The sequence below is a fragment of the Apus apus genome, chromosome 4, assembly GCF_020740795.1.
Source record: "Apus apus isolate bApuApu2 chromosome 4, bApuApu2.pri.cur, whole genome shotgun sequence".
Lineage (NCBI taxonomy): Eukaryota > Metazoa > Chordata > Aves > Apodiformes > Apodidae > Apus > Apus apus.
This window is the reverse complement of record NC_067285.1, coordinates 96,342,683-96,365,771: the sequence shown is the minus strand read 5'-3', so window position 1 is coordinate 96,365,771 and position 23,089 is coordinate 96,342,683. Positions and strand designations below refer to the sequence as shown.

The following is a 23,089-nucleotide window of genomic DNA, read 5'->3' as shown; positions in this document are numbered from 1 at the left end:
GATAAGCACATGAAGTAATCAAAAGGAAGATTAATTTAAAAGCCTGATAACATTTTTTCCTTTTTTCTGGAATGTCAGCAAGGACTGAGAGCCAGACTAACTAACCGAGAAAAGACAAAGTGTTCACCCTGCCCAGAATTAAAATGCCTAAAACTTTTTCCCCCTCCCTCCCCTGCTCCCCTCCCACGGGAGGCGGTGACGCCTCCCCTGAGCCAGTGTTACCTAACTTTTACACAAACACGCAGTTCCCGAAAACATCAACTTCCAACAGCTCGGGGATTCTGTCTGATCACATCTTGGATTAGGGGAGCAGAGGCAAGGAGCTATTTCTGAAGGGTTCTGCAGCAACTCTGCAAGGTAATCGACTTGCTGGATTTTTACTTCTAATTTGTAATGCCTAATTACTGGTTAAGTAGATGGACCAAAAAAAGCCTGCTGGAAAACTGCCTTGCTGGAATTTGTAGTAGGAGAAAACTCTTGATTCAAACTCAAGAAAGCTCCAAAAAGCTTATTTGCTTCCTGCAGGGAAAACAGGGCAGTTTTTAAGATCAAGATCTAGTGTAAAATACAAAATCACAAGTATTTATTTTAGTCATGGGTGTCAGCTGTGTTTATAAACATGCTTATACATTCTGATTTACTTTCAATTCATCACAAGACAGATTCAGAAAGGAGCAGTCCACCAGGACCATGCTCCAGCTCTTTTGCTCAGCCTGCCACAGGCTGCCTGCCTTTCTCTCCAGCTATGCTGCTGCAAAACGCCCTTAATTCTTTCTAGCTTCTTGTACCTTTTGCAGGCTCTGAATTGCGAAGATGCTTCTGCTTCTTTCCCTGGTCAGTGGGGTTGCCCTATTTGCCCCTTGTGTCATGACAGACAAAGAGCTGGATCCAAGCCAAGAGCCAATTCCTGACATACAGAAAAAAGTTAATGACCTCTGGCAGAATTTGCTCTATCCAGTAGTACCTGGTAATGAGACTGATGGGATGATTTATGCCACTTGTGAAATGAAACCCAGCTCCAAAATAGATGCTGACAAGCCACAAGTGACTGGACAAGTCTTATTCAGGCAGTACTACCCATATGGAAGATTAGAAGCCATTTTTTACTTGGATGGGTTTCTGTTGGATAATAATCAATCTGCTAGAGCTATACACATCCACGAGCTTGGGGACCTCAGCAACGGGTGTGATTCTACAGGAGGACACTATAACCCTTTCAGAGTGAATCACCCCCGTCACCCAGGGGACTTTGGCAACTTTTCTCCTAAGGAAGGCAAAATCAGAAAATACAAGACCAATCTCTTTGCCACTATGTTTGGTCCGTATTCCATCATGGGTAGATCGGTTGTGATCCATGAGCAGGAAGATGATATGGGCAAGGGCAACAATAAGGCCAGTTTGGAAAATGGAAATGCTGGGAAACGTCTGGCTTGCTGTGTGATTGGGATATGCAACAAGAACTTGTGGGAAGAGAAACTGTCTGAGGTTACAGACAAGAAGAAGAGAGGGCTCAACAAACGAACATAGAACCAGGCTTAAGTGAAGAACAAGAGGCCAGGAGGCCAGCCATGGCCTGGGCAGCACAAAGTACCTTAGGCTGTGCCCCAGGCCACGAAGATACACACCTAAAGAACTGTCATTTCCATTTGCTTGCTCCTCTAAGAAATGCATAGCACTCTCTAGAGTCTTCTTTCTGTAAGCCCATCAATAAAACCAGCATCAACTCAACACTGTGATGTATTTTCTTGAAGATAAAGGATTCCCTTTTATGCAGTTGGGGAGTTGAATGCATGCAAGTAAGAGGGGTAACAGATACAGCAGATAGTCTGTAAAAAAACTGTGTGCTGTAGAGGGCTCTTAAGGGATCATAGGTTTGATAATAATAACAATAATTAATACAAATAAGTAAGAAATTACCACTCACTAAATGCTATCCTGCATTTAGCTGCAAATCTGAAAGGTAAAAAGATCTCTGTGCTTTCAACAGTGTTGGGAGTTGTGTTGCAAGACCTGGATAATGGACTTCCCCTAAAAATAAGGGAAAGTACAGACATTTCTGTTTTAAACTTCAGATTCATTACATTCTTCTACTTGTTATTTCAGGTTGCCTCTTAACTATTTTAAATTGACCACATGGATATGGCTGACTCATACTGTTAACATCAGAAAGCAGACCATCACTCCCCAGCAAAATTTCCCTGAAGCCACTGGTTTGTGCCTGTTAGAAATTAGGTTGTGGATAAAAGTTTTTATGCTGGTTAGACCATGATGATAAAGATAGCAGATCAGAGATAAATATTCTTTTCAATGCCAAAAAATACTGAGTGTTTCTTCATACAATAAATGTAGGCAGTAAATCAGACAATTTAGACTGGGAGAAGAGATAGTGAAAAGACATAAATCAGATAATTTTCAAACCTATGACTCTCCCTCAGTAAAGCTTTACTTCTTAAATTTAACACAACTCACTGAAAATACTAAAATACAACCTTTGTGACTGTCATTCATCTGATACTGAGAAGAGAAAAGGCAACAAGCAGGTGGAACAAGCGTATCAGGACATGTTTTTATTAAAGATGACAAAATGTATTAATATAGTTGAACTATGTTGTGCAGTTAATCCAGGAGGCAACAAGAGAGGTTTGCAAATAAATTAAACTGCATAATTTAGGAAGTAAAACTACAAAACAGAAGCTGATAAACAAAATCCTATATTTTAGAAACATAGCAGACTTTCAACTTTATCTCAGTTAAGATTTTGAAATACATTCCTGAGCTCATATGGATTTAAGAAATTCCACTCTTTATTATACAAATTCCCATATCCTTAAAAATAGTCTCACTTAGAAAAGAAGCAGCATTCTAAAAGATGCTTCTTCATCTGTCATTTTCACACACTTATTTTACAAATTCAGTGAACATTTTTTTTCAAATAACCACAACATTGTACTTTCAAATGAAATCCTCCCCACAGACAATGCATGAATTCACTTTTAGACGAGACAACTTCCTTAAAATCAGTTTGTGAAATGCATCTTCTCCACACCCCTGCCACAACATTCCCTTCCCACTTTGCTTCCCCAGAGCCCAAAACCAAAAAGGCTCATATGTCTGGACGTGATATCTGAATTTCTAATTTTCTAGATAAGGGAACTCAAGTCTAAAGAAAAAAACCCACCAAAACCAACACCCCCCTGCCTTCCCCAGGCCCCAGAAAAACCTACAGTAGTTTTGATTCCAGAACAAAACACTAGTTAATTTACTGGGGGGGGGAATAAATATCAATTAAAGCAATATCCAAGGAAGATACTGACAAGCATATTCAATTAATTACCACATAGTGCAGCAAAGATGCCTTACTTTTACAAGTCTCCTGATTTTGAAGTCCTGTGTTCCTGGGAGAAGGCTAAAAACGTAGCTAGAATACACATTCACTAGGGCAGAAAGAAGAGGGGCAGTATTGCAGCAGTGATATAGCACTAAAAATTAGGCTTCCAGAGATCTAGATATCTCACTGGAATTTAGTAATTGCAAAGATATAACATTGGCATCTAAGAGGGAGAGGGTGTGAGGATAATTACCAAGATGTCCTAATTGTTGGGTTGTACATCACTATGATCTCAAAGAACAAACATATTAAAAAGAATCAACAAATGAGGTCCAGTGCTGCTTCTACCTGCTCGAATTTTCGCACCAAGCTCTTAATTAATAGCATTAAGTGACTATTAAAGGACCAGGAGCAAAATGCTAATTTACACAACTGTGGCTTAGGAAAGACACAGGGCAGGGAAACAATATAAACACCCCCAACATTTCTGAGCTCAGCTGTGTGAAATCCTGACCTTCTTATTTGCTTGCCTCAGTTCTGACTGCATTGATATTTAGCTCTGCGCAGGATTAGTCTGTGAAAGATGGAAAAGAATACATCTTGAATAAAATGCTGCTTCATGTGACATTCAAGCATTAAAGGAAAAAATCTTGCCACAATCTCCCAGAGATGCCAGTTTCTGCAGCTATTTCTCTTCCGACTTGTCAGTACTGTCATATAAATGAGTCAATAATGCAGTTGGTTACAATTAATGAGAACAGCCTAACAATCACTCAAATACTTAAGACTCTTCCTGGTTTTTCAGGTGATGACGAACTTAAATGGTGATCACGATAATTAAAGAAAACTTTTTACTGCTTCATGTCCTTAATATGCTTAAATATACAGATGTTGTTTTGTTCCTAAGGGCTGCTGCTTAATATCAGTGAAATCTGCAATGCCAAATTACCTTTAAAGAGGGAGGAAATACACTTGAGGAGCTCTGTGAGTATGGCTTTATTGCCTCCAGATAAGACACTGAATGGGTTACACGAATGCACCTGCTGGGGAAAACACATGAGAACAGAGACAAGCCACATTTTTCACCTTCCCCCTATCGTTCTTATATTTATATGTAATCATTTACATACAGCCTTTCTTCTGCTGAATACCAACTGTTCATGGACTCTGACACCTTGATTATGGCAGCACCTGCTAGCTCATCTTCCATATACAGAAGAGTTTGTCAGTATTGCTAATATAAGCTCTGTTTATTCAGTAGCTGACAAGTGGGCTGTAAAAATTTGCAGCTGGCAGTTATTTTTCAAAGAAGGACTCAATCTGGGAGGGATTTTCCTTTTTATTAGTAGTATTTTATTAAATTTACTTTAATTCTCTCTGATTGGTTTCAAGTTCTAGGAGTGAGAAATGAACATTTACAGACAATTAGGTCCCAGGCCAGCAGAAAAATTGCCTTAATGGCTGCTGGCCCATAGAAGCTCCACAGCTGCAGGGACTATTCCTCATGTTACAAGCAGGAGAGGAAGGACGTGCCTCCTCTTCTCCAACAGCTGCTAACTTAAATGTTAAGTATTCCCTTGTTGCTGCCTTCTTAGGAGCAGAGTGGCACAGCTCCAGCATCAGGAGTGAGCTAGGGAATGACACAGCAGCCTCCCTTTTCCTCAGTTATTATAGGAATGTTTTCCTATGACTAAACATCACCAAGGGAAGAAGTTTAAGAAAGAAGCAGCAATGCAAGTAAACCTTCACTACACCACAGATGGGTGAAATGAGGAGAAAAGGAAGAGTTACCCTGAATTCCAAAACATACGAAAATAAAAAAGACAGATTCCTTTAAAAAGGAGGGCACAGATGCATTAGGCTGCCATCTACCACCAGTTATTCAGCCTGAGGGCTGTTACATCTCCTGTAGGTTGAGGAATGCAATTCCAGCAACTGAGAATACCAAGCAGGTGGACAGCACATCACTGGTTCTTCTCTTGCTGTTCTCCTTGCTTTGGAACAGCATTGCCACTTCTCACAGAAAGACTTCTGGCTTCTCTGACGATATGCTTCCTTCAGAGCTTCATTAAATTAGGTTCTCAGGATGTGGTGAAACAACTCCCTGCATTTTCATGAGATGAGCTGGGAGAGGCAAGGAAAAATTTCATACAGTTGAGAAGATATAGAGGTTTCTAATCAGAGAACTGTATACATGCAGGGATGGTTTTCAGAAAGTAGCTATATGGGAATGGTGATTTCCTTCTAAGGATGTCCTTACAGTCACTATATGTAAAGAGAAATAGAATGCAGTCTGAGAAACAAGCAAAAGTTTGCAGATGCTTCTCAATTTATCACTCCAAATTTTTCGTCCTAGGAAGATATTTCTAATCATTTAAATACAGTCCAGTAGTAGGACCATACAAATTACAGAAGCCTAGTGATAATCATTATCACTAGTCTCTTTGCTACACTAATGTAAATTACACCAATCTATGTAGAAACTTAAAACAATTACAGATAAGACTCAAAATTATTAAACCTCTCCTAAGGTAATTTATATTTTTGGTACACTATAGCCAAAACTAACAGAGAAACACCTTTCTTAGACACATATTAGCAGATGGATGTAAAAATCAACCCTATGGCACACTGTTTCACCAGTCATGTTTGCAGCAGCAGTATCACTGCAAAACTAAAAACAGTAAAAGGATTACAATGAGATGTCTGAGAGCCTGGATTTCATACCTCAAGCCAAACTGTTATCCAAATATTCAGAGTTTTCAGCAGAATCAGATGACTTCTTGTTGTCAGATTCAGGGAGCTCCTCAAAGCTGTTACTTGTGTGTGCATCAAGCCCTCTGTGCCTTCCAGGGTCCTCAGTATGCACCACATCCACGATGCTGCTATTCTGATCCCCTCCTTCATTTGTAATTTCACAGTCACTCTCTGAGGTTTGGTCATTGTCTTTCAGGGCCTCAGTTTCAGCTGTCTGTTCGTTCTCTGAGTTTGAGGGATCTGTGGGGTCAAATGGGTCGGGGCTGGAAAGTGGGAACTCTCCCTCAGATGAACCATTAAGGTCTGTTCCATTGACTGTGTTCTGCTCCTCTGTGGAAGCGCCTGCTCTTTTCCCTTCCAGTTCTGCAACTGCCTGCTCTGTCAGTTTAATTATCTGACTTCCAAGCTTGTTTATTTCTTCTTTCTCAGAAGGTAACTGGGGTAACGAAGAATAAAAATGTTTATTTTGGTTTCTATTATTTAAGCTTGTTGCTTCTGGAGCCAGGAGTTCACTTGAAACAGCACAAGTTTCATCATGTTTTCCCTTCTGTTCTGCTGGAAGAGAAATGGAAAAGCAAAATGCTCTAGTCAGTCACAGGTATTTATTACATAACCGACCTGAAGACCATCACTACCACTACCAGATCACAGAGATGTTCACCTTGGTAAGGAGTTTTAAGAGTGATCCCCTATCCCATCTCAGGCCCATTTCTTAGATAGAAAGAAATCAACACTAAGTTTCTTGCTGCTTTTGCCACCTTTTGGAGCCTGTCTTACCCTAATACAAACAACTCCAAAAGAGACATAGTTGATATCATACAGGAGAACAAACAGCAGGGTGAGGCAAACTTTTTCAAAGGAATATCAAGTCTAAGCAAGGCACTCAGCTACAGAAACTTCTGGCACAGCTTAACATTAATCCCCACATCACTACCACTTTCAGTGGTTAACACAAGCTTCATTAATTTTGAGCTTTTCACAGGCTTTCATCCAATCATGAAGTTTTGGTTTTGGCCCTGTAACATTTCTCCTAACACAAAAAATTATTCTAATTTGGGTAACAGCATAACACAAAGCAGCAGTGAAAAAAATTTAAATAATACCATTATACCAAAAGGCAAACAACGAACAAAGTGTCACAATAGCAAAAACAGCAATGTGTAAACAAACGGCTTTATGAAAGAGAGAATCTGTCCTCATCTCAGTTAAGGACAAAAAGCCTCATTGAAAAGAAGCTTGCAAAGTCAAGTAAGAAAAATCAGGAAATGCTGGCTGCATCGACAGCTTAAAATGACTCCTGTCGTGCATATGCATCACCTTTCAGTGTATGAGCACTTACTCTATTTCTCTCACAGGAATCTAGCCTCACACACTGCACAGGCCAGCCTGGCTGCAGAGATTAGAGCTACACAACAGAGGAGCTTACTGTCTCTGTCAGACCCACCTCATTTGTAATTTGGGAGCCAACGAGTGAGTGAGACAAGGGGTTGGCATGAAGGGAACAACACTCTTATTACTATTAAGGATGCTAAGAATGCTACCCAGAAGAGCTGGAATTTAAGTCAGTGGAAAGGGCAGGGATAAATTAACTTTCAAAGACGTGATCACCCACTGGATCTAATCCTCATTATCTGAGTACTCAACTGGAAACCTGGGAGCTTGATTCACAGTACTGCAGTGCTCTTGTTGTGTATCTGAACATATACACTCAAAGTGCTCCAAAAAGAGCCAAAACTTACGTACCTCAAATTTGCACTCAAAATTAACAGAATCATAGAATCCTAGGGGTTGGAAGGGACCTCGAAAGATCATCCAGTCCAACCCACCTGCCAGAGCAGGGTCACCTAGAGTACATCACACAGGAAGGCGTCCAGGCGGGTTTTGAATGTCTCCAGTGAAGGAGACTCCACAACCTCTCTGGGCAGCCTGTTCCAGTGCTCTGTCACTCTCACAGTAAAAAATTTTTTTCTGATATTCACCTTGAACCTCCCATGCTCCAATTTGCACCCATTACTCCTTGTCCTATCACTGGTCATCACTGAAAAAAGCTTAACTCCATCTTCCTGACACAAACCCTTTATGTACTTGTAAACATTGATGAGGTCACCCCTCAGTCTCCTTTTCTCCAAACTAAAGAGACCCAGCTCCCTCAGCCTTTCCTCATAAGGGAGATGTTCCACTCCATCATCTTTGTGGCTCTGCGCTGGACTCTTTCAAGCAGTTCCCTGTCCTTCCTGAACTGAGGGGCCCAGAACTGGACACAATACTCCAGATGCGGCCTCACCAATGCAGAATAGAGGGGGAGGAGAACCTCTCTTGACCTACTAACCACACCCTTTCTAATACACCCCAGGATGCCATTGGCCTTCTTAGCCACAAGGGCACACTGCTGGCTCATGGTCATTCTCCTGTCCACCAGGACCCCCAGGTCCCTTTCACCTACACTGCTCTCCAGCAGGTCAGCCCCCGACCTGTACTGGTGCATGACATTTTTCTTCCCCAAATGCAAAACTCTACACTTGCCCTTGTTGAACTTCATCAGGTTTCTCCTCGCCCAAGTCTCCAGCCTGTCTAAGTCTCTCTGAATGGCAGCACAGCCTTCTGGTGTGTCAGCCACTCCTCCCAGCTTGGTGTCATCAGCAAACTTGCTGAGGGTACATTCTGTACCCTCATCCAGGTTGTTGATGAAGATGTTGAACAACATCGGTCCCAGTACTGACCCCTGAGGGACTCCACTAGTCGCAGACGTCCAACTAGATTCTGCCCCATTGACTACAACTCTCTGACTTCTTCCTTTCAACCAGTTCTTGATCCGTCTCACTGCCTTATTCTTTGCGTGCCTCAGTTTACTCCTTCTCCAGTGGGACAGTGATCCTGCCACCTTGCTGCAATTTTCTAAAGATACATTGTTTCAAAGCACTAGGACACCAGAGAAAAGTGCACTGAAAAACAGTACTTTTGTCTTCAGGAAATGCTTATAATAGCACACAGGCCATACAGCAGGAACAATGCACTCAACAATGAGGAGGAAAAAAACCTGAATTAGCAGCTGTTAAGCTCAAGTACAATCTATCCCATGACACTATCTATCCTGTGCACTGGATAAAGTGAGATTTGGTGGCACAAGACAGTCTTTAATTCATGTAATTGTACTGTGTCATTGTGCGTTTTCACACAGGAACTGCACAGTATATCCTACAGACTTCTAGCATGCAGCTAAACTGAAAGAACGATAACAAGTACAGACTAAAGCAGGCCTTGATGAGATCAGAGTAAGCAGATAGATTAGATTTTAAAAGCCAAAAAAAAGCCCTCCGATTATCTGTAGATCTAGTTAGACCAACATTCAGTATATTACAGGAAGTTCTGATAAAGAATGTACGTGAGTGCAAAAGCTAAAAATGTTTTCCTGGCCAAACAGGCTCCAAATACCAGTAGTACTATTTAAAGGACCACAGCTGACTGATGTGACATCAAGCCTAGTATTTAAATCTATATAAGAATTGCTATTCTGCTTATCAAATGTTTTAACTCAACTGATCATACAACTAATAGGATAATAAAAGTGGGTTTGGTTTTCTTTCTATGACACTTTTAAATTAAGGGCATACTTGCTTGGTAAGTGAAGGCAGAGGGTACACATTCCTGTGTTCTACCCAGCTACTAAGTTCCCCCTGATTTTGGAGGAACACTGTGTACATGAAAAATTGCAATACGTACCAAGCTCTTAAGATAGTCATTCCCTATGCAGAGGGCCACAAAAGGTGACTCAGGAGCTGTATGACTTCAAGCACAGGGACATGCCCTACAGCTGAAAACACACTGCTTCCTTTCCAGGCTTCAGAAGGTGGATGGCAGCTCCAAAATGTCCATGACTTTGGAGTCCTGATCTCAGCCTTCCTTTCCTCTCTGCTTTTTCCAACTGTTTTACATTATCTTGAAGGAATGGTGCATGCAGAGTGTTAACAGCATTGGCGGCATGAAGAAAGCTCATCAGAGTAACTGGTTTGTTTTTCATTGTTTTTAGCACATGGTATTTCATAGAATCACAGAACTATTCAGGTTGGAAAAGACCCTGGGGATCACCAAGTCCAACCATCATCCCTACTCTGCAAAGTTCTCCCCTAAACCATATCCACCAACACCACATCCAAACGACCCTTAAACACATGCAGGGATGGTGACTCAACCACCTCCCTGGGCAGCCTATTCCAGTGTCTTACCACTCTTTCTGTGAAAAAAATTTTCCTAATGTCCAGTCTAAACCTGCCCTGTTGCAGCTTGAAGTCATTCCCTCTTGTTCTGTCACTAATTACCTGTGAAAAGAGACCAGCACCAACCTCTCTACAATGACCTTGCAGGTAGTTGTAGAGACTGATGAGGTCTCCCTTCAGCCTCCTCTTCCTCATGCTAAACATTTCCAGCTCCTTCAAGCATTCTTCATGATTTATTCTCTAGGCCCTTCACCAGCTTCGTTGCCCTCCTCTGCTCCAGCACCTCAATATCTCTCTTGAATTGAGGTGCCCAAAACTGGACACAATACTCCAGGTGTGGCCTCACCAGTGCTGAGTACAGGGGGACAATCACCTCTCTACTTCTGCTGGTCACACTATTTCTAATACAAGCCAGGATGCCATTGGCTTTCTTGGCCACCTGGGCACACTGCTGGCTCATATTTAGCCACTTGCCAATTAGAACCCCAGGTCCTTTTCTGCCAGACACCTTCCAGCCACACTTTCCCAAACCTGTAGTGTTGCCTGGGGTTGTTGTGGCCCAAGTGCAGGACCACATTTGAAAGTGAATGGTTTAGAATGGGGTAAAAACTCCAGCCTGTTTTCTCAGGATGGAAGCCTTTTCCCCAGATTTCAAATTCCTTTCAATTACAGATATACTAAATGCTTGCATATTTAAAAAACAAGCCAAAACAAAACGACAAAGAAAGAAAGCCACAAAAAACCTGTGGTCATCAACATTTAACACAAAAAAGTTATTTGGCTGACATTAAAAAAGTCAGCTGAAGTAGAAAACCCAGCATGGAAAGCTTCAGCCCGGAGATGAAGTTTGGCAGTGTTACAAAGCAACAGTAACAGGGTCTGATGAGATTTGATAGGCAGGCTTTAATCAAAACTATACTACCAACCTCACCTAGAACAGGTAAAGGAAAGAGCATAATACCACCAAGCACAGACTTTCAGTAACTGCAGATTTAATAAAAAAATCAATGATTAAGCAGGCAAAAAAAATAATATTTATGAGTTATTATTACTCACTGGAGAACCATTCACTATAGTTTCACTTATTTTTAGCAAAAAACCCAGCTGATCAAGATTATAAAAATAATCAGTCTGGCTGTCAAGTTTTATCAGATGATGACATGGATAATAAAGTCAAAATTAAGCCACAATCTTTTTAGTTTCAGGACTAACAAATAAATTGTTTATGATGCTTCATGGTTAGCTGAGTAAGATCTGGGCATACCAAAATGTTTTACCCATTAAAGAGCTTATCCAAATGCCAATAGGCAAGCATAATAATCCATCTACCATCCACTATGAAAAACTAACAAAAAAAAAATCAAGGTTATCAGCAAAACACTATCTTTCTGCTACTGTCAAATAAAGTTAAGCTTGACTCTGGAGATGTTAAAGCTTGCTAGTGGGGAAGGATTTTTAATGAAACACATGCAAGACTATAAAAAAATCAGTAAATTTCTCTGGGAAAATGAGTAAGGTATTTCAATGTATTGGACACAATCAGGAACCCTTTCATCTAGATATCAGCTACCATGCAGGAATGTGCTCAGCCAGTTCCACAGACTGCTTTCCTACTGTGCATTTTAACTGAGGGAGAAAGGGCAAGAGGCAGTTAACTGTAACATAGATGGCATGAATAACTTTTCACAGAACCAAGTTATCTGGCAGGAGAATTCTTTGAGGTGTAAGACCCTATCCCTAGCCCTGTGCAATCTATTTAACAGCCATTTTTCAGTTGTTTTTTTGCTATTTGTACTGGGACCATCTATTTTACTTGTGGATGTTTCATTCAATTCCTGTGACCACTGAAACTTTGCCTTCTGCTATCCCAGCATGACAATTTATTACTTTTTATTTGGAAAGAAATGAGTGCTCAGCTCTCACCAAGTTGCTTACGTTCCAGGTGCTCACCTTGTACTTCTGTTTTCTCTGTCTTATCAGTAAATGCTAACAGAGGTGACCTGGACCGCTGTGTAACAGGCAAGGGTGGGTCACTGAATGTTATGGTATCCTTTCCACCTGAAACAATCAAAGTGTTAGAACTATTAACCCACCAATTACATCCATTGTGGACTAATGATATTAAAACATATCTTTAATTTTTTTTGCAATGCTATTGATTAGTACAGAACAGGAAAAGCATCTCAAATGATCCTTCTACAGCATGGAAAAAGATACACTGTACTGTAGCAGGAAGATGTAAGTAAAATAAAGAAAAGGCATATGTTTTTACGCACAGTATTGAGTAAAGGACAGATTTTGAAGGAAGACCATGTGCTGTATGCAGCAAATTCTATTCACAATTAGCTTTCAATTCAGAGTATTAATAATCAGATCATACCAAAAGCTTTACAAAGAGTAATGGATCATTTGCACGCTATTACCAGCAAGTGCTCAGCACTGACTCTTTATTCTCTACTACTCTGTCTCAGTGATGAAGCTGCTCGTACCATGTATGTAGTTTTACACTACAGACTCACACACGTATTATCCTACAATGCTCCCTTAAAAAAAAGCACAAGATTACTGTAACTAAGGACTGAGGGAGCACAAAAGCATACCTCCTGAAGAACAGGAGGGATTTTAATCTGAAAATTCCAGAAACATTTCTGAGCTTTTATTTTAAGCCAGATGGAAAAGGGCAATTTTCCAGCTCTTTGTAGATAAAATAGTGCAAGAAACTCTTCAACTGAGGACTCTGCTGTAGATGCCTAGTCTTTCCCATTTTACAAATGTTAGCAATACAGAAAGCAACACCTGCAGATCCTTTAGGAAGTCCTCCACTGTTCAGGATGCTCATGTTTTTAGTGACTGACACTACCTTAAACCTAGAAGGGAAATGGCAGGAAATGTGCAAGATCAGCTAAGCGTGATGTTTCTGTGGCCTCCAGAACAACTGCCAACTGGTAAGTAATGGCTGGGGAGGCAGCACGGTGCTGCTCTATTTATCTCCATAAGAATGGACATTTATGTAACAACCACTTCTCCCCTCTAAATCTGTTTGTACGTTTCACCTTAAGGCAACATCCTAAATCTAATCACCCATCCAAGACAAAGACTTTCAAAAGAGCACCAGGTCAGAAGATACCTGGAATAAATCCAGCTCTGAGAAAGTTCTGGTACAGACTAAGAAATAATGAAAGTCAAGCTGTTCCCATGGAGTCTAAGTGGACTATCCCAATCCCTAACTCATTTTGAAAGTACTGTCTGTAAGTACCTTGATCCTGAAAGTACTAATGACAGTTTTATATCCTTAACAGGCTGAGGTATATACTGCAGCAACACAAATGCATTAATACTTTTGAAACATGGATCTTGTCAACTTTTGATCCCCCTGTCAAGTATGTATCTGAACTCTGCCTTCAGCATAGCAAGTAATAAAAAAATAATATTAATTAACAGAAAAGTGGAGAACTCCTCCACTGTAAGGCAATATTAATTAAAATTAAAAAAAAAAAAAAAGGCAAAACCAATCTAATGGCTATTTCAAAATGCAAATCCCTTAGGAAGAATGCACTTTCCTGTAACAGGGAAGGAATTTTGTATTGGAAGAAGAACTAAATCATACAGGGAGCTAGCAGTACAAAAACATCCAATCAATATTAATACACAGCCAAAAGTAGCCACATATCAAAAAAGATACAAAAGAATCCAACAGAGGATGTAAAATTAAAAAATATTATGAATAAAGAAAGGGGGGTAGGGGGAGGGCTTTAACTGTAGAAAGCAAAGTTTTTTTTCTTTTTTCTTTTTTTTTGGAACAGAAAAAGTAAAGCCTGAGCTAAAATCCCTGAAGATTGCAAGACAAGCTTCAAAAAAGAAACTTCTTGACTTGCAGCCAGCATTCACACAGTAAACACATTCACTTTGACATTTTTCTCTGAAAATCAACTTGGTTACAGAAAATAGAGCTAAGCTCAGTATCCACACATCTAAGCAACAGAAGTGGCCCACAGGGTCTGATGCATAATTATTTATTAAGAATGACTCACATTACACTCATGAAGGAGGGCCATGGGGGTATTGCTGCACCATATTCTGTGAATCATGATCCAAAGCTGGATTGCACAGATGGAATTTCAATTAGCTGCCATGTACAGTCAATTTCATAACTTAAATAGATTTGTATTCCTCTGTTTAATGAATTTATGCAAGGACTTAGTGAAAAGTATACAGATCTCAAAATAACCAGACAAATAAGTTTTCAATAGTAGTAAATTCTTCATTTTCTACTCCAGGGTTAGGTATCCCTGCTGCACCCCACACTGCTGTAACTGGCTGTATTCACAGCAGCTGCTGAGCCCATTAATTCTACCTTGCCTCTGCTCCACACTCATTACTGCAGAGCAAGAGGCTGCACCGAAACTATATCATCCCAGACAAAAAAAGGCTGAGTCACGGTTAGCTCTCTTCTTAGGCTTTTTTTTTTTTTTCCAATGGAAACCTGGAATTTTCAGGAAATGACATTAAAAAAAAACCACAGAATTACTTATCTGAATGTCTAGTGACATCAGATTGTGAGAGGAGTAAGGTGGTGTTTACTATGTATTATTACTTAATTCCCTCAACATATGCATGCAGATTTGAATCACAATGTACCTAAGACAAAGAAAAGAACTAAATGCTTCTGTGAACATTACACTCTCTGTTGCCTTTTCAAGGCAAGTAGGCTCATAGAAAGAAAATCAAGAGCCAAATCTATGCCCAAGCTTGCTTTTTTCCCAGCAATGATCCTTGCAACAGGGTAGTTTAATTAAAGCCCATCTTCCAAACAGGGGAAGCTAAAGTTTGAGGCAGGCAAACTTCTACAGAAAACGAAGTATCCTACCAGTTTCACCTTTTCAGAAATTAAATGTTTCCTCTTGATTTAGATTACTATATTTAATTCGTACATTGCTCAAAAAGTAGATGACAAATGTCACCCAACCAAAAATTTGAAGTGGTTGAGCTCTTTCTTCAACAGGATAAAGTGTATTAACATCATTTATTAACACCATTAGGAAGATATTAATATCATGGTCACAACAGATGTTATTACATGGACAATAATGCCTAAGTAGGAACATTGACTTCAGATTAAAAATGTGCAATTCATAATGTGCATTTATTTCAGTGCTACAGTGAACACTAGTTTTCATGTACGTATTTTTTCCAAAGAAGAGAAGTTCAGCTCACAGCCAAATAGTAATTTTTCTCTCTGGATTTAAGACTGACTAGATGAGATACTCTCCATGTTCTGCCCCTTCACCCAAGCCAACATTCAGCTGGAAAGTCACTGTGATAGTTCCCACACTACTTGTTACACGCTGCTGTTTTATGGAGTGGAAGCTTTCTACATTCTGAAAAGAAAATTGGTGACCCACCAGGTGTTGCAAGGTTCCTTCTGACCACCTTGGGACTAGAGTGCACTTGGAAGCAAAACTGCACTCTTGATTTAAAAGGCAAGCAGCAAATCAAGAAGCCTTGGGGCTCAACTGAACTAGCAATCCAGTGTGAAATTCCTTTACAACTATTTAAGATCATATTTTCCTACTATTTTCCTCAATTAAAGCAATTCTCTTGTAGAGCAGTCTCTATTCTCTTACGGTCATTTAACTTGCTTGACCGAACATCCTTATCTGTCGGATATAAAAATGTTAAATAACATTTCCATTTATTTTCATGCAGTGACAATATTTAACATACTGCTAAAATCAGTTACTAAAAATATACATCAAGTAGAACCTACTCCCAAATCCCACTGAGACATTGTAGCTCAGGCCTTCAGGCAGCAAAAGAAAGGAAGGAAAGAGACAGTTGTTATTGTATACACATTAGTTTGATGTCTTACCTACACAGACCAACAATGGTGCAAGAAGTTCCCACCATTCCATTTCTTAAAATACATTTTGCAAAGATTAGAAATGCTGCATTTATTAGTGTATTAATTTCATGGAACACTGTTTCTGAAAAAAACCCTACAGTACTTCAAACTGGTGAGTTTATGATACATATTTGTACTAATGCACAAAAACGCATCAGTAGGGCCTTAGACAAGTATTTCACCTGCATCTTTTGGAGAATGTGGAGAGGGACAAATGCACTACGTATACTCTGTATGTTAGGTGACTAACCAAGCAGTAACACAGGGAAACAAATTTGGCACCTTCATTTCTGGAAAGCGTCAATAGGAGAGCTAGCTCCAGAAAGGTGACTGAGAATGCCAGCAACAGGCAAGCCAAAGTGGAAACACACCACATCAGGCCAAATGGCTGAACAGCATACATGTGTCAGGAGGTCCGGTCAGGTTTGTCATATTTTATTCTAGATGGAAAGGTTAGGCAGAAAAAACACAGAGCCAAAAAACTAGAAGCCTAAACCACGCTACATCCCCACCCCTAGCAGTACTGACAGGAAGCTTTAAACAACAAAGCCTAATGATGCGAACACCAACAATGGAGCAGCTTAATTTACAGCGGTTAAAGAAAACACAATTAGGTGCAGTGGGAAGAAAAGTAGGAAAAAGTAAATGTAAATTTTACATTGCATATTTTCCTAACAGTGAGGTCTATTAAGAAGCAGATTAGTCTGCCATTACTTGAGTAATTCAAAACCAAATAAAATACTTAAGATGCTACAGGGAGTAAGCCTGTTCTGGGAGATGAATTAGAAAATTCAAGATAATTTACATTTCCAATTTCTCAGAATTTATGATTCTACAGAAAAACATTAAAAATACAGCAATAAAAAAAAATGGAAGTTACAAGTACAAAACAAATAAATAAAACTTCTTGAAAAACAGAATGGCTAATATTTTGCGTATCCTTTTATACAACTGTTAAAATAAAATACTTCCTTCTTTTTGCCTCCAGACTATAAAGGCAATTTGATTATTTCCAGTATTTAAAACTTGTTTTTTTCCCCAGTATACATGTTTGACTTCAGAGTCTAGTGATTTTTGTTTTCAGCTTAACATTTATTAGAGGTTTTTAATTTTGCAAATGTGCTGAACAGCAAATTCCCAAAGCACCTGTCGTTAGAAAAATCATACCCAAGCTTTTCTTAAATGCAAATATATCCTTGAAAACTAAATAATGCAAGCTATTCTCTTGAATTTTCACTAACCTGGAAGACTCCACAAGCCAGCAATTTCCAAAGTTCTTAATTTCTTTTCTAGTTCTGCTACTCGGTTACCTAGAATTCTTTGGAAAAAGAAAAAAAAAGCCAGGGACAGTCAGCTGAGATGAGATTGCTTATTAGAGTAAGATAACCAAAGCCCAACTGCTTACATGACTACAGCTGAATTTTTAACTTGTTCCTTACCTAGTAGAGTAAACCTGTATACGGTAATCTCTTTTCACTAATGACAATCTCTCCCAGAGTGAAAAGAAAATTAAATATAGTTGTCTGATCTATCCTATGGTTTAAAAAAAACAAACAAGGTCTAGGGTATACTGGATGTTTAACGTTTGTCCTTCAGGAAAGGCGAAGAATAACAACTCACAGCATTTCTACTTCTTTGCATACAAATCTCTCTCCACAGTTCCTTTTACTTTCTCTGCAGCTAGAACCAAAATCTAAAAGCTATGCAGACAAAATATGGAAAACTCAAGAAAAAAATCGATCTTAAAGTTCTAAGACACAATTGTGGCCTAGTCCTTTATTTAAAGAGATTTCTCTATCACTAAAATTGCTTAAAGCGGCAAGGAGTATCTTTTCTGCTACATCTTTTCTTTCAGTGCTGAACTCTGTTTTCTACTTTGCTAAAAAGCTTCAAGCTCTTCAGCACCTTTATCATCCACTCTTAGTTTTCACTGCATTTCTTGGGTCATCTCTTCTTTTGTATCTGATTCCTACAAATACTATTTGCAGCTAGCTCTCCTGCATGATTAAACTTCTAGTCTTATTTCTCTCCCCAGATCAAACGAGAGATTTCTGTTTTGCAAAGAAAGGTCTTTTTTCCAATGAGTTTTTGAAAGTGTTTTGTCTCACAGGCACAGCAAGACTCCTAGAGTCAGAAGTCTTTAAATAAATCCCAAACAATACTCAGTAGACTGAGAAACCTAGACGAGGCAGCAATTCTAAACATGACAGCAGAGATAATGGCCAGCAAGTTTTACTCATCAAGTTACAGCAACAGGATAAGTCAGTTAAATTTGAACCGAATGCTGAGAAGTAGCATATCACAACACAGCAAGGCAATAGCATCTTACCATGCTCACCAGAGCTGTGTAATACTGCACTGTGTGCTCTCCAGCAAGGATTTTACACTGCAGACATTTGAGCATACTGGGAATGTCATTACTGACAAGATGGCAGAATCTGGGAAGGACATGATGAACAGCAAACCCAGCAAATATCAAAGAGGCTAGAAAAACTGATCAACAAGGACAGTATTTTTTAAATCTCTACTGTGAGAGCTCTGCCCTGACACAATGAAAGCCTGTAAGTATTTTGAAGATTACAAAAATATCAAGATGAGAGAAAGAATGTAAAAGAGAAAGAGAAAGCTTATAATAAATATCAAAGAAAGCACTGAGAGGAAGATTTTGGGAGCAGTTATATTTATTAACCTGTTGAAACTCAGTAACCAAACAGGTTACCATGGTTATGATGGGTCTATTACTGTCTTCTCCAATTACAATCAAAATTGTTCAAGTCCAGATTCCATTTTCAGAATGCTTCTGTCTGGTATAAGACTCAGACTCTATTTTAATTTCCCAGCGTATGGCCTGACATCCAACAGCTGTGCTCTGCAGTACAAAGCAATAGGTGATGGAGAAAGGCACAGAGCAACCTTCAAGAAGCTCTACCTCGCACACTCTCGTCACCCTAAATAAGGCCTCACCAAGTGTCAGATGAAGGATGTGGAGTTCCCCTAGCTTAGAGGGGCAGGGAACAAGCAGATACGATGCAAGACTTCTTCCACATCATGTTAGCTTGGCCAGGAAGATAACATAAAATTGATGTGACTAATGATTGTTACCACAAATGGGTCACAAGTTTAGCAATTCTGCCAGGAAAAGAAAAAGTCCTTACTATTTTCTTAAGTAGTTCACCAGTAGTTCCAGGACAGAAAAGGGGAGAAGGATAGTGCTCTCCCTGTTAGCTAACCTTACCACAGAAAGAAACTCAACCCTCCGCATCAAGTTCAGTTATTGCTACTGCTTTTGTTACTCAGTCAACAACAGCAGAGTCATTTCCTCTTGCTTCTCTTAAAATTTATAGTTCATTTATCAGCTGTACCACACTATTTCTAAAGGTTTTGTAGCAAATATATCCTGATAATTCCTACTCAATCCTCAGAAGAGGTGCTGAGCTATTTTGTAACCTTTGTTGCAGATTCTCACACAGAAGGATCATTCTACAGCTCAGAACAATGGCTGGCAAAAAGAGAAGACAATACTGAACCCTGCTCCTTTCATTTAGAAAGAGAGCAAAATACATTCAGTGAGGAGTGTGATTCTGGTAGCTCCAAACCACATTATCTGAAGACAGGTATGGGAGAAATGAACCTCACATAAAGCTGCGAATTATTATAGAAACATTTTTTGGAAAAGATATGTATAAACAATCCTGAACACAGCGTGGTTTATCACATTTCCTTCCTTCCCCCTGTGACCTCCAGATAATCTGCAACCTCTGCATGTGCTGTGGGAAGACTGAGTTGTGGAGGTCTGGAACTGCAGGTATTTTTAAAGGGGCCGCATGGGTTGGTAGCACCAAATTTCCTAATACATATTTTTATCTCTAGCCATAACGGACCAGATCCTTTGACTAAAAAAGAAGAATCATGGACAAAGGTGCCAATAGCTATTTTTGTTGTCCTCTGGTCATGTGTCTAATACAACAAGGAAATCAGTTTAAACCTCCCTCCAGCATAAGTTCTTACAGAAAACTGTTGTTCAGGTAACTGCAGCAATGCTCCCACCTGAATGTAGAAGCTCCATAATGTCTGTAGATAGGGTCTGTGAGGGTCACGTATCTAGTTCTATACATCACAAATATTCACTCAGTTACAGACTGACAAAATCCTTTTTGTAATTTTGGTCATGATCAAACTTGCCCAAATTAGAAATCTTAAAAGTAGTGCAACAAGTCTAAGCAGCAGAGCAACTTCTAAACTGATCTGGCTTGCACGGGTGTTGGCAATTTCAGGAACAAATTGCACTAGAAAGAACATCTAATAAACAGTTTATTGCTGGTAGAAGACAAAAAGATTTGTATCCACTTGCTAGGCAGGGTTAGGACTGTTTATTTTAGCATTTATGTAACTATTTAATCTTGCAACACATTACTGCATACAGAATTCATTTCCAGCTGCATTTTCAAATTAAGCTGATCTGCTTGTGAGGAAAAACACAGGACATTATTTAAACTTAGCAGCAGTAGCTACCAATCACCTGGGGAAAATGACCTGTTTTCTTTAAAAAAAAATATTTTTCCTTAAAGTGAGGCTAAAATAATTAAAGACTGGATTTAGCCCACTTGTTCCTAGGCACATAATCCCACAGTCTTTTATCATGCCACATAGGCAGGAAAGTGGCAATAATAATAGTCTGTCTGTTCCAAAAGCAAGTGGCAATGGACATTTTTGACAACAGTGTAACAGCAGAGTCGACTTCAACAGCACATCCAAATTCTGAGCTATGTAAAAAAATCCACTGTCTTGTTTTTGTGTCAGTTAATTGGAAAGCAAATCTACCATTCTTCTATTGTAAAGTTATGTAGCCATATCTCAATCTGCAAGCAACAAAAGAGGCTTTGATTTTAGAGTAGGTTAACCATTTGGAACCAAATAATTTCACATGATCTGAAAAGTCTAATTTAATGAGAACAGAATCACTAATAGGTCAATCATCTATCAAACATCAAAAACAGGACTTCCTCCCTGAATGAAACAACCAGCCCAAAATCTCATGCTCTTTACTCAAAAGAATCTCACCTTCTGCAAACAACAATCTGAAAGAGTAACTGTGTTCTCCAAACATGCTCTTTGCACAGAGAAAGACAGGCAAACAGGATGGAGGGGTGAAGGAGAAAACTTCTACCTTCTGATTTACATTAAACCCTTGTCTTTACAATTCTCTCTAGCCCCACATACTGCTCAACTTGGAATGTCTTCAACAGAAGAAGGCATTTTCAACAATCACCAGTTTATGGACCTGTCCATTTTACTTGTGCAGTGATCTCACTCTCACCTCTAACCTTCTCTGACAGGTGGGGTTTCTTCCCCATCTTTTGAAGTCAGCAGTCTTTACTTGTAACTTTTTCCATGGCAAATAAGTGCCCCCAACAACCAGCTAATGCATCTCAAATAAAGGATGTTTTTCCCTGATGTCCTGCCTGCATTCCCCTTTTTAATTTTAACCCTCTGTCTCTTCAGTGTTTCTATTTGAAGTAGCTCCCATCCCTCCTAGCTCCATAAGGACTTCTTATATCCAACCAAAGCCAAAGGTGACAAAAAGAATGAGCATACCACATAGGAGTCTTGCTGAGGCCCTTTAGTCAACTTGCCTAGGAGTTGTCTGTCTTTTTTTATCCCTGAAGCATTCTGAACTCAACACAATTCTTCAGCTCTGCGCACACTCATGACCTGGGAGAGACGTGGACTGTCACCTCCCTCTAAGATCTGATCTTCTATTAGGCACAGAATATGAGTTTGTGCGAACATCCCATCTCTACTCCTGTGGCTATATAAGACCAGTTGGGCAGGAAGGTAAGAGAATCGTATCTCTTTGTGAAGGCCTATCTCAAGAAAACCCATCTTCAGTAGTTGAAAGCAGAGACCGTGGTATCAGAAAGTAAGGCCACCATTGCAATGATACATTTGAGAGATGCCAAGAGAATGATGTGATCAAAGAGAGACACAAAATTATGCAAGAAGTTTGTTACAGCTATAGGCAAGTGTATGCAAATTAGAACATCAGGTAATTACACAGTACGAGGACGTAAAAGGCAAAGGTGGGTTATACCTGGAATAACAAAAGTTTTTTCTCTAGATGTTCTCCTTCTGATGTTGCATTAGCAGTAAGAGGGGAGTAAGCAGGTGTAAGCCCTTCACTAGCACTGCTCAGTGCAGGAACGCCTCTCGCACTACATGGCACACTTACAGGCACAAATTGGCTGAGCTGCCACCAGTTAGATCTGGGATACATTTGCACAGCTTTAGTCTCCCTTTAGCTGATTAGGCATTTGCTTTCTCAAGAGTATTAAGAGTGGCTATAAACTGCTCCTCCACTTCTGTTGCTACACCACTAAGAATTATGCAGTGGAGTCTGCCTTGTATCAGAGTTACCCATTTTCAAAATGAAACATCTAGTGCAATACAGTTTGCTTCAGTACTACTCCTTCCTCTCATGAAAGATGTCTGCCTGTTTTTGGCATCTGGTCCTGATGTGCTTTTGAGAAGCCTGAATAACCTCTGATTACCAGTCATGACTCAGTGTTAAGAAAAAAAAAAAAAAAAGAGGAAAAAAAATGGAATCAAGCAACACTCTCTAGCTCTGATTTTCATAGTGTGTAAGGACAATAATACCAGAATGTCAGAAAATGTGTCAAAAAATATTATATTCTGCCATGACAGGAGCTGTGCTAGACACAAAGAATTCTACTGATGAGTAGAACAGCTAAGAGTAAACAAAATCTCCTTGAAAGTTCAGTTCAGATTTAAAACAATAATAATACAGCTGCAATCCAGTGGTGTTTATCTCCTACAACTTTTGGAAAAGTAACTGTAGGAGCAACAGTTATCATTTGTATGACACACAAG

At 39.6% G+C, this 23,089-nt stretch overlaps 2 protein-coding genes across 16 annotated transcripts in view; one reads left to right on the top strand and one right to left on the bottom strand.

Annotated features, from left to right (window-relative positions):
• The first annotated feature begins 228 nt into the window (after positions 1 to 228).
• On the top strand, positions 229 to 1,728 carry SOD3 (superoxide dismutase 3). Of its 2 annotated transcripts, none has more exons than XM_051617806.1 (2): positions 229 to 357; positions 798 to 1,728. In XM_051617806.1, the coding sequence occupies exon 2, from the start codon at positions 814 to 816 to the stop codon at positions 1,525 to 1,527; it is 714 nt and encodes a 237-aa protein (XP_051473766.1). In that variant the 5' UTR covers positions 229 to 357; positions 798 to 813; the 3' UTR covers positions 1,528 to 1,728. The 2 variants fall into 2 exon arrangements, with proteins under 2 accessions (XP_051473766.1, XP_051473767.1); XM_051617807.1 differs by having other exon boundaries at positions 779 to 1,728.
• Positions 1,729 to 2,552: 824 nt separating this feature from the next.
• The window catches only part of CCDC149 (coiled-coil domain containing 149), a 71,894-nt gene continuing 51,357 nt past the window's right edge, over positions 2,553 to 23,089 (bottom strand). For 4 of the 14 annotated variants that reach the window (XM_051616667.1, XM_051616668.1, XM_051616672.1 and 1 more), the window contains 5 exons: positions 17,443 to 17,519; positions 16,067 to 16,099; positions 12,223 to 12,357; positions 6,056 to 6,637; positions 2,553 to 5,452 (listed from right to left, as the gene is read on the bottom strand). In XM_051616667.1, coding sequence (XP_051472627.1) covers positions 6,057 to 6,637; positions 12,223 to 12,357; positions 16,067 to 16,099; positions 17,443 to 17,519 — 826 coding nt within the window. In that variant the 3' untranslated portion in view covers positions 2,553 to 5,452; position 6,056. Of the gene's footprint in view, positions 5,453 to 6,055; positions 6,641 to 12,222; positions 12,358 to 16,066; positions 16,100 to 17,442; positions 17,520 to 23,089 lie in introns of all 14 variants that reach the window. The other 10 variants (XM_051616669.1, XM_051616676.1, XM_051616671.1 and 7 more) reach the window with 8 other exon arrangements.